We start from the raw sequence: 12647 nt of genomic DNA, 5'->3' as shown, positions 1-12647 counted from the left end.
TCAAAACCTTGACTTTTTCTCTGCCTGTTCTGCTTTTTGGGGGATTTCTGACTCTTTCCCTCTTCCAAATCTTGACTCCAGCTGAGGGAAATGAAAGAACTTTCCCTCATACAGATCTGGAGGAAGAAAAAAAATGTTTTTCTCTCCCATTTTCTCAGATGCTGCCTCCCTTTCCATTGCATATTTCTCAGCGGAGCTACCTAGACTTTAATTTTACTCATTACTTTGACCCCTGGGCTTTGGCTCCATTTATTCAGCCTCTTCTTCATGAGCTCTATGTCTGTAGAGCTCCTAGGGAGCCATTCTGTCTTCCTCTTCCCTGCTTCCTCCCAATGCTGTTTGATTGGTAACTGGGTTGTCCTGCAATGGGACAGAAAGGAGGAGAACGAAGTCTGTCTTTCTACCAATTACCAGTTAGAAGAATTCAGGATGATAGAACAATAAAAGGAAAGCACCAGAGAGTCATCCTTGGAAAACCTAAATAAGCTTTTACTAAGTAATTTCATAGAACAAAAACCCTAGAAGTAAATAATTGCCTGATAATGTGACTAGAAGTAGTTAGATCAACACATTGACACATAATTTGTTTAAAAACAGGACATGTAATTATTGGCTGACGAGCTGAAAACTATAGGTATCTAGATTGCAAACATAAATTTACTCTTATATACATGCAGATAAGCCAACAATTTTAGGTGCTAAAATATACCTCCAAAATATGTTCGGTTTATTCGTGAATCGGCTTATCCCCAAGTATATATATGGTAATACTTTTTAAAAGTACCCTATATACTTGGAGATAAGAACATCCACAGATAAACAAACCTTGAATTTTTAACCAAAGTACCATGAAAATATGCCATCCACAAGTAAGTCAACTGTGAAAATTAAAACGTACAAAAATGTCAAAGGTCTGCTTATCTGCAGGTGGCATATTTTTAATGGTATTTGGGTGAAAAAGTTGAGGGTTAGCTTATCTGTGAGTATGTATATGTGTGTGTGTGTGTTAATTTTTGGATGGAAAAGTCCATTCTCATTTGCTTCTTTACTTCAGGGCTCATCTGTACCTGAAGTTGCCTGGCTAACACTTTTAAGGGACTTGTTTTTATCATATCACCTCCACTTCATCCCCAACAAGCTAGGGAGGCAGCCTAACATCATCTGGCATTTTATCTCTTTCCTGACACAAATCTTGCAGTAAGGACAAAGTACAATGCCTCAGTGATATTGCTGGCATGATCAAAGGGTAGAATTTGCCCATCTCCTATTGGCTGCTTAAGTCTGCTGTAGGCATGCCTCTTTTCAGCTGGTCACTGACCATTTCGGCTTGGGCTGCAAGTAAGATCAGATACCAAGCTTGTGCAATGGGATCTGATGTAGGAGGAGAGGCAAAGCCTGGAGTCAAGAAGAAATCAGTCTGGAGTCTTTACGTTCCCACAAGCATCTAGTTCCTCTTGAATTCTGTTAACTCTTATATAGCACCAATTTAGTGCTGACCATTAATTGACTAGATTCTTGACTAGAATCTAAGAATTGACTAAAGGCATGAAGAATAAAACTTAACACATGATCCTGATTCTTCTTGCTTGACATTTGCTTACAGAATGTAAAGCGTAATCCTTTGATTAGACGTGACATGAGTTCTGTTTTTAAGATAAAGGTAAAAGTTCCCCTTGCACATATGTGCTAGTCGCTCCTAACTCTAGGGGTGGTGCTCATCTCTGCTTTAAAACCAAAGAGCCAGCGCTGTATGAAGACATTTCCGTGGTCATGTGGCCAGCATGACTAAACGCCAAAGGCGCACGGAACGCTGTTACCTTCCCACCAAAGGTGGTCCCTATTTTTCTACTTGCATTTTTTACGTGCTTTCGAACTACTAAGTTGGTAGAAGCTGAGAGAAGTAACGGGAGCTCACCTTGTTACGCGGCACTAGAAATTCGAACTGCTGAACTGCCGACTTTTCGATCGACAAGCTCAGCGTCTTAGCCAATGAGCCACCACGTCCCTATGTCTTTTTTCTGGAATGTCTTGGACCTGCTTTTAAACATAGACTTCAAAAAACCAATGCATTTATGGCCTCTCCCAACCAGAAAAAGAGGATTACTGGATAATTTAAACTAGGGTAGTGATATTTCCCAACAAATGTATAACAGGATTTTCACAAATTATCGCTATTATTTATTACTTGGAGCAGAGTACTACCACTTGGGCAAGTCCAAAATTTATGTATGGGCTATGTAAAATTTGCATACTTTGTGGGTTCCTTCAAGGTGCTGCCAGCTCCATCTTTAAATATGATTGTCATACTTCTGAAAGAGCAATGCTTGTTTATTTATGGGGAAATGCTAATCTTCTAGAATGGACTTGTATGACAGTGTGATCATTTTTTAATATGTGGATATCAATCTTAATATAATGAAATCTGTCTTCCAGAAGACTGATACTTGTGGATAAAAATGACAACCTGACTGACTGGTTGTCAGGGTTCAGGGGAAGCACAGGATAATGTGGGATGCCCCTGATGATGTACCTGCAAGCTTTCTGCTATGGCACTATGTATATTCCCACTCCATACTGATCTAGCAGCTGGGATTTTTTTTAATTGACAGCAAAATAAATTGCCCTACACAAGGCCAATAAACACCCTTTCGCTTGTGCGAAAAATAACTTGAAAAATAACTAAACTCTGCACCTTGAGCACATGTATTGAGCCTGCCAACCCACCTGTCGCTTGTTATGGAGCGTAACTGGTTTTCCTGTCAGAGGATGATTTAGGGGGTGAGAGGAAAGGAAGCTGGGGAATCTTCCAATGGCTCCCCTGAAATTGTCCCATATTAGATCTGTAAGGAAAGAACCATCTGCTGGCCTTCTTGTTGCAAAACAATAGAGCTTGGCTATGGGGACAGCGCAATTTATGTTGACACAAGGATGGAAAGAATGCATATTAATCATGAAGTCATGAAGTGCCCTGAGATAGACTGGTGAACAGCTATCCTGATTTATTTGAAAATGAAATACTGTATCCCAAAGAGCGAAGTCTCAGGAAAATTTGACAGCATACTTCAAACATCCAGATCCTTTTACATTAAAGGGTTTCTCCTCCTATATATAGCTATACATCAAATTGTAACTATGTACAAATTGCCTTATGCAAATTCTGGAAAGAAAATATAAAATTTAATTTAATTGGTACAAAATAATAAAGTTAAAAATATGTAATTTTTAAATTCAAAATCTACTGAGTTTCTGGAGCATTGATCTGCCAGTTTCTTCGAGCCTATCTGAAAATGGTAGTTAGCAAATTCCTCAACCCAGCAAACAACAGCTAGTGGTAGAGTAAGCTTCAGTGACTCCATGGCTCACTTCTGCCTTTTTTCTGTACTTGTTATTTACTTATATAAAGTACCTTATAATAAAGACAAACAATAGTGTCAGCTCTGGTATTAACCCACAACATTCCTTTGCAATTCTATTTTTTATAAATGTTTATAGAAACCTGACATGCCAATTCCTTGCCAGCTTTTGAGATTAACCCTTATCTGATAGTTTATCAGAGTACAGGCAAGTAGTACAGGAATTGATTTTTCTGGAAAAGAATTTCAGAAATAATCCAAAACGAAACCCAGATAAATGTTGAAAAAGTTAGCTTTGCTGGATGTCAGGAATTAAAAATGGCCTAGTTTTTCACCAGTTGTTTGTACTTTAACTTGAGATCCTTTCCAGATATTCAGTTGCATGATTGTATATTTCTTTTAGAAGCTAGAAATATTCAAAAAGCCTTTTAAACCTTAACTTTATGAGATATATTTTCTCAGATTTTTTAAAATTTTTCTATTGATATAGCAGTATTTTTATTTATTTATCAATTTGCCACTGATCTCACAGTTCAAGGTGACTCTGAGTGAGCATCAGTATACTAACTTATTTTTTAAAACATTTTTTCCAGGAAACAGTTGGATGTTCTTTTTAGTAAAAAGTTATCTAATGATTTATTGAAAAGATACAGAATGGATTATTTTCAGTGTTTTTAATTATCACATTTGAAAGAGGTTCAAATGTGATACGAGGTATGTAGTTCTCATCACTGCTCCCTCTCAGAAATGATACTGAGATGAGAGCAAAAGGTTGGTACAGAAAAGGAAGATTAAAGTATGGAAAGACAAAATTGTTTAGGGTGTAATTTGTTTTGTTTTTTTTAATTTGATTTATATGCCACCCTTCTCCGGAGACTCAGGACGTCTTACAATGCGTTAAGCAATAGCCTTCATACTTTTGTATATTTTTACAAAGTCAGCTTATTGCCCCCACAAACTGGGTCCTCAATTTACCTACCTTAGAAAGGATGGAAGGCTGAGTCAACCTTGAGCCTGGCGAGATTCGAACTTACTAATTGCAGACAGCTGGAGTTAATTTACAATGCATTAGTCTGCTGAGCTATCCAGGCTCAGTGTTTTTCACAGTGTTAGGATTTGGGTTGGTTAATAAAGAACTTTCAATTCAAACAACAGCAACTACAGGTAGTCCTTGACTTACAACAGCTCATTTAGTGATCGTTTGACATTACAATGCCATTGAAAAAAAGTGACATATGACCACTTTTCACATGATCATTGTAACATCCCCAAGGTCACCTGATCCCTTAGCAACAAATTCATATTTATGATGGTTGCAGTTTCTTGGGGTCATGTGATCACTTTCTGACAAGCAAAGTCAATGGGAAAGCCAGATTCACTTAACAATTGTGTTAACTAACTTAAGAACTGTGGTTATTCGCTTAACCACTGTGGCAAGAAAGATCGTAAAACGGGCAAAATTCTTTTAACAAATGTCTCACTTAACAACAGAAATTTTTGGTGGTTGTAAGTTGAGGACTATCCATATCTCCTCATGCATTGCATACTTTCAGAAAATACTAACCAAAGGTCCCAGATATGGACTAGGTTGTCACTGAACTCAACATGGCAGCAGTTCACACAGGTTAGACAATTTTATTGAAAAGAAATCCTGGAGGAAATATCCTTCTGTCTATTCTACCAGAAAAAGCATCTTTATCTACACAGAGTGATAAGCTAGTAATAGCATACTCATAGTAAAAAAGAAGTAAAAATAGCTAAAGGGATGTTCTGAAAACTTAGTTGTCATTGTGATATTAAAATGGATAAAAGGGAACAAAATCTGGGGTTCCTATCCAGGAACAAATGATTATCTAAAGAGGAGTGAATTCTGTCATGACATGGATTGTGATGACAGATTGTGTGACTTAATAAAAAACACTACAAACGCTTTCAGAGAATGTAATAAAACAGATAAAAACTGTGTAAGGTACATCAATTTAGATTTATTGTCCTACAACTTAGCTTTTTTTTCCTTTAAATGATCAGCAATTGAAGATATAACTGCTATTGTTTATTTGTGTTCAAACAAACGAAGAGCAAAGTATTAAATCCATGTTTGGTTTTGTTTGATTAAAATACAAGAAAAAGTCACTTTAAATGCTTGTGCTCTTCCCCTTTCTTTGCCTTTCCAAGGACTGTTCTTTAAGCTCTTACGGTTGCGATAATAAAAGCCTTCTGCAGGAACAGTCGGCTCTTTTTTTTTTTCTGTTAAAATATGTACTGCCACTCATCAGTTTATTGATTCAAGGAAATAAATCTCCACAGCAGCAAATATTGACTTTTGTTATGAAAATGGAAGTGAATAGCTTACTGAACATTGATTTTAGAGAAGAATGAAAAAGGGCAAGTCTTCAATTCCCCCAATGTTCTTTCCTAGACTGAAATGTTATCTCTTTTAAAAATAACACTACTTTTGGAAAGTAGTGAACTAAAGTTGACAAACCAGTTTATGCAGAAAAGGATACCGATGCCAAGTGACTTCAGTTCTGATTCTGCACATTAATATTACAGAATGCTGGTTCCCTGTAAAGGGACTGTGAAAGATGCTTAGTTTTTATTAACTATTATGCCAATTAAATGTTGTGCTCCCTGATCATTTCAATGAAGTTACACGGGGATTCCCAGGAGATCAGCCTACTTTTGGATTCTGCACATATGCTGGGAATAATGTCTGTGATGAAGAAAGAAGGTTGGGAGTGGATCCCCAGAATTTATAGTCCCAGTAGGGTCACCTGTGGTGTGAAGTTCAGCTTAGCAGTCCAGCTAAAGCAAGCTGGCCTCTACATAGGGTGGCAACAATATATGAAGTTGCTGGAGGTAGATGATTACTTTAGTTACAATGGCAAAGATTTAATTACATTCTGTGTGGGAGAAAGAAATGGCAAATTGCTCCAAGAAAACCACAGCCGTAGATGAGATGACGTGACTGACTATATGGTGCTAGAATATGAGCTCCTCAGGCTGGATGGTAACTTGTTATTGAAGAACAGCTAAGGATCTTTTGGAGTATTAATGGTGTTTCTGATGTGATTAGATTAAAGCTTTCATGATATATAGTTGCTGATGCTGGTTAATAGGAAAAGAAAATCCTAAATCTTTTATTTACTCTTTCATTCATCAAATTTAGGTACAGCCCATTTCCCGCTCAGAGTCACCCTGGCCGGTGTGTAGTTAAATGCATACAAACCATATAAAAATGCAGTGCATGTATTTACAATCTCATATTCGCAACAGTTTATGAGAGAATACATTTGTTAGATGTTCAGATGTCACAAGACTGGGTGTGATACTGATTATACTGCATGAATGTAAATAGGATATACTTTGGTTTCAACGTTTAAGAATATGTTTTTATTTATTTGGTGTTAGTTCTGTAATATTCTTATGTTTTTACTACTGTATGATGATTAGATAACTTATTTCTTGATAACTCTAAATATTAATCACTAATATTACCTTTATACAGACTGAGTACACAATAGGCAAGTGAGCAAGAACTATTCAAAATATACAATTCTAAAGGAATGTCAGAGGTAAAATGGAATCGGCAATAGATACTCTGTCTTTTCAAAGTTTCATAATTGTTCTCATGACGGCCAACTTTAATGGAAACAGTTCAAACCAAATATTTGCATTGGCTGAAGGTACTGGAATTATGGTCCTAAAAATATGTATTGCAGTTTCTCAAAGCAATGACATAGTTCAAGGATTTTCAATAAGTAGCTAGCAAAAGGCATAGAGATATAACTCTGTATCTTAATTCTCCTATCTGGGTTATACAATCTGTTCCTCCATTGTGGTATTATACTGACTGACTTAAGAAGAGGGAAAATTGAGAATCACAATGTTGGAGACAAATACAAGCTTGTAGAAAGCTGTGTGGCACATGCAAATATTTTCCTTTGAAAATTAAAAGCTCGCTGGATTTTTCAAGTCCAATTTGTTTTACATATCTGCTTATCTGTTGTCTACTGAACTGTGCAGCAGCAGCCAGACCAAAAGAAAAATTCATAGAAATTTGAGAAAGGAATTGTTTAAAAAGAGCTTTACGATAATGCTGAAGTGCATCCCTGAGCAGCAGTACAGTCTGTATAGAATATCCATAAAGGTCATTAGCAAATCCAAGAACACTTCAGCAGAATTGAATTGTATACGATTGAAGAAATAGTATAGAATTATCAATCTCCACCACCTTGAAAAGTCAAGCAAAGTAGATAAAAACATAGCTGTTTTTCCTGTATGCCTGGCCTTCAGGAACTACTCTAAACTCAATATCCTCAATTGGAACTTAGGTTCCAGCTCATTAAACTTTATGCTTCTACATTTTAGTTGGCTGGCACATTTCTTATTTCTACTATTAGCTGAAATAAGGGCTGCACCCATCAATCACCATCTTGAGGTCTAAAAGGACCTCTCTCAATCTTTGTCAGGGTTTGAATAAATCTATTAATCAATGGAAGCAATGAAAATTTTGAGTCCACCCATAATTTGGACAAAGTTATTTAATACTATAGAAAGTTCTCAGTATCAGGGAAATTACCGTAGTTGAGAAAGACCCATGGGCTATCCACCAAGTTGTGGTATTCGTGCATGCTATGGAGGGGGGAGGAGTATGTGTGGGATTGCATGTGTGCCTGGGATGGGTTGCCAGATAGAATAAAACCATATTGAGTTTTGAAAAGCAATAAATTTGCTTAGTATTGATGGTATGGCAAAGGAGGAACTGATGCTGAATAATCATGATCTTAAAACACTCACATATGTGCAAAAGAATGCAATATACTTCTCCTTGAAGTGCTTGCCATAGCAGGAGGAATGTATTGCTGTCTCCATGCCTTTCCTAATTCAACTTCTAGCTCTTGTTCAGAATCAGGGTTTGAAAAGCCCATTCAGACTGTTAAGATTAACTCTCTGCTCAGTGAAGGAATCCTAATTAAAGTATTCTCAATAGTAGGGTCTCTAGACTTGATCCAAAGATACACAGTGAAGGCAAATCCTCTATTTCTCTGGCTAATTGGTTCCACTATCAAACAGCTGTTACTCTTAGGATGTTTAAATCTGCCTTCCTTTAATTTAAATTCATTCTTCTGTGACCTGAACTCCAGAACAACACAGAATAGTGCAATGCTCATTTGAAGTAATCTTGGGAGGAAGGTTTGTGGCAAAATTATATCTTTCACTTTAGTGAAAACTTATAGCACCAGCTCCCCCCCAAAAATGGTTAATACAAATACATATATACGGTAAGTTTGTCATTATGCATATATATTTATATATCTATGCAAAGATATACTCACTTACTAAACCTAGACCAGGAATTCCAGGGTCCACTTCCCCCAAAGTAACTTCCCTCAACATTTTCTCATTCCTAGACCTCACCAGTTGAACCCTACAACTAGATCTGTCATTTTGCAATAATCTTTCTGAACTTTGATTAGTGCACCGTGGGACTATTGAAGATGATCATGCTATCTATATTATGTGTTAGAAGATGATTCTCAGAAAATAATTGAGCCTTTTCCACAATTTGAATCTAGCCAAGCAATATTCTCAGTTTAATGACAAGTCTCATCTTAAAACTGAAAAACAGTAGGTCTCTTTTAGTAATAAAACCAGAACAAGCTGCTCTCGGGAATTTCTTACATGTTTACATTTCTTTTCCTTAAATCCTAGACAAAGAGATTAAACTGTACTTCACCTCAAGTTGAGATTGCCTCAAGACAAAATGCCCCCTTCTCCACTAACCCCATTTAACTGGAAGAAATCAAGAAGAGGTGCAAAGTGGGAAATTATTCACATGTTTCTGAAAGCAGAGAAAGTAAACAATAGACCAAATAAGTCTATGGTTTTGGAGTTGCTACCAAAAAATCCAAAATGACTGTAGAGTTACCTTACGATCTTCTTTAAAGAGTTCTGCTGCTGTTGTGAAATGTGGAATTGAGTTCTTACAATGTGGACACCCTGTGGGATAAAGAAAGATAGTGATAAGCCACATGCGAAGTGTTTGGCAATAAAAAGCACCATCAGATATTCACAGCAAGTTTGAAAGCTAAGAAATAGCATAACTATCTTCCTATGAATGAGTCAGATGTTTTTATTTATTATTTTATTTATTAAATTTCACCACAAGGTGACTCTGTGCATAATTATCACACTATTTATATACCATGGTAATATCACTTGTCGCAGCAAACATATACAAACTCATATCATACAATTCTTAATATTCAGGCCTGTTTACCCAAAACAAGCCAAATAGTGATCCATTTTACAGATCCCAAAAACTGTGAGAAGATTTTAATTTGACTTCAGCAGCAGCCAACACCTACTTGTCCTATCTTGTATCAGCGCACAACAAAGCAGACTGGAACATGAACACTGTTTTATTTACTTCACATAGTTATTCTGAGATTAGTTCTGTCTATTTTAAGTAAGAAAGATGGGAAAATAGCACGAAGAGAAAGGAAGTAGTAGATAAAGGGAAGAACAACCAGGATGGAAGTCAGGCAAAAAGATAAAGCAACTGGACAGGGGAATCTTGCTCCTAAGCATATTTAACCTGAATGTTTTTAGTATTTTTATTGTTGTTTTTATTATATTTCATTGTAGTATATTTTTTCAATTGTAAGCCACCCAGAATCACTGAATGAGATGGGTGGCTCTAGAAAATGAATGAATGTATGGATGAATGAATGAATGAATGAAAAGAAGAATGAGAAGCTCTGTTTGATAAGTTCATCAGATAAGCATTCCTACCCTTTGCCCCCAAAATATAATCTTAAAGCTGATCTTCAATACACCCATTGTCTGCAGTAAGATCTTCTATTTTCATTTTATGAGATTTTCTTTCTTTTCAATAACTTCTGAATGCAAAGATAGTTATCTTCAATACCGTAACCATGCTTTTATAGTCAAATAAAATTCTGCCTGTGCCTTGATATACTGAGAACTAGAAAGCTGTACCTAAATTTTTGGACAGTAGGCAAAGAAGAGTTCTCTTAATAAAATGGATAGAATTCACATTTAGCTAGGGAATAATTAATTCCCTTTCGCACAGAAGATTTGTGTGAGCAAAATATAGATGCAAAAAGAACAGGGTTGTTTTAGCAACTACCGTATTTTTCAGAGTATAAGACGCACCTTTTTACCCCCCAAAAGGGGGTGAAAATTTAGGTGTGTCTTATACACCGAATGTAGCCCTGCCCACCCACTGGCCCCCACTCTTTGGCCTGTGCCTCGCAGCAGTTACCTGCTTGCAAGCAAACAGCAAGAAAAAACAGCTCCTTTCAGCTTCAACATAGGTTAATTAGCACAAGTTGATTAGATCAGCCTCCCGACTCTCAGCTGATTTGCTCTCAGCTGTTTTGCGCAGGGCTCTGCTGCTTGCTGCAAAGAGTGCTGGAGCAGATTTTTTTTCCCTAGCTATGCTGAAAAACAAAACTGAAAGTAAAGCAGGCTGTTTGCTGCAACTTGGCAAAATGAGGCAGAGAGATATTTCTTTTTCTTTTTCCTCACCAAAAACGGTAGGTGCAAACAATGGGAAATTTAGGGCAACAGAGGAAGTTCAAGATTTTAAAACACAAAAGAAAAAAGGCAAAAATAAAAATGGGAAGGGAGAAAAAGAAATGAAAGAGAAAGATGTTATACATATTTAGAATTGAAATATGAATAGTAGTAAGAAATAAATGGGAAATCATGATTGTAAAAATAAAATGAATAATAATTGGAATATTTTTCTATATGGGCAAAACTTTGGGTTATTGGGAGAGTTTAAGATGTGAAAATGAGTTAACATAAGGAGAAAGCTCTATTTAACTAGGGAATTGTAATAATTGAGATACTATTAATTGTATATTGTGTTGAAAGCAGAAATGGTTAAGTTGTGATTTGGAGGAATATATGGGGAAAATTATTTGGTTTATCATTATTGGTAAATATAATTAATTGATTTGTAAGAAATTGGATTGCATGGAAACAATTGGAATATTCATGTTCATATTGATTAATATACAAAAAAGATAGTTATATAACTAATTGATTTATATAAAAATGTTGAATTTGTATTAAACAATTGTAATATTACATAATTAACCAATGTGAGGATGGATATAAAAATAGATGACAATGGGAAGGGGTATAATATAGAATAGAAGGGAAAAATTGAATTTGATTAAGATTAGAGATGAGAATGAAGGGTAATATTGGTTTTTTAAAAAAAATAGATGAGGAATAAATATGGCAAAAAGGAAATATAGAAATTGTAAATTTAATTGAAATGACTAAACACTGTTTAAATTTGTTAACCAGCCACATACTCTGTTCAAAGAAAATACATTGTATGTTTGTATGTGTGTTTGTCTAAAAAATAAAAAAAAACTTTAAAAAAAACAACAACCAAAAAAGGCAGGTGCGTCTTATACTCCGGTGTGTCTTATACTCCGAAAAATACGGTATGTAAACTGTTGGAGAAGATGGAACCCTAAAATTTATAGCATGAAATGCAGCTCATCATCTTTTCACAGGTGAGTATCTTTTTACAATAAGCCAACATGCAGCAAATTTAGTATTAAGGCACTAGAATGAAGTAAATCGTAGTGATTAGCTATCCTTGGTTCCATAAAACAAAAGTTTAAATTAGATTTGAGTTCAATTAACACTTCACATTTTTCATTCATACATGCATATTAGAGAACCATTGCAGTGTAGTGTAGTGGTTAAGTTCTAGGAGCCAGATTCTAGTTTCACCTTTGACCCCAGAAGTTTACCATTGTAGGTGATTTACCTCACAAGATTGTTATGGGAAAAATAGGCACAATGTATGCTGCCTGAAGCTCCCGCACAAAAGACAGAATATAAATTTCTCTCTCTTGCACATGCCTACATACACACCTATCATTCTTTTCCTTTTCAGGATATATTTGTTAACATATTCTTGGAAAATACATATTGCACAGTACTATTATTTGGAGGACATGTGAGCTTTCAAGTAGGAATCTGATTAATGACCTTAAGAAATCCCACAGGGCTCCAGAAACAGGCTTCCTGCCCTACCATCAGCAGCAAACAATCAGAGAATGAAATTTAGGAGATTGTTTGCAGCATAGTCTGAGTCTCTGAAATGTGGATAAAAATACTTTTCAAGAACAGAGTTTTCCCTCCATTCACCCACTGCTTAACTGAATTTCATGATTCAGTCAACAACGTATTCTTGAAAGAAATTAGTGGAAAACTGGCTTTGCAGATCAGGTGTAA

General features: G+C 35.9%; 1 protein-coding gene across 1 annotated transcript in view; it reads right to left on the bottom strand.

Annotated features, from left to right (window-relative positions):
• The window catches only part of PDIA5 (protein disulfide isomerase family A member 5), a 213777-nt gene that overhangs the window by 15765 nt on the left and 185365 nt on the right, over positions 1-12647 (bottom strand). The window contains exon 15 of the mRNA XM_034422861.3: positions 9286-9356. Within this exon, the coding sequence (XP_034278752.2) occupies positions 9286-9356 (71 nt within the window). The remainder of the gene's footprint in view (positions 1-9285; positions 9357-12647) is intronic.

Source organism: Pantherophis guttatus, chromosome 1 (genome assembly GCF_059756535.1).
Source record: "Pantherophis guttatus breed Tessera chromosome 1, ASM5975653v1, whole genome shotgun sequence".
Classification (NCBI taxonomy): domain Eukaryota; kingdom Metazoa; phylum Chordata; class Lepidosauria; order Squamata; family Colubridae; genus Pantherophis; species Pantherophis guttatus.
Note: the sequence above shows the minus strand (reverse complement) of the source record. Positions and strands in the feature narration are given on the sequence as shown.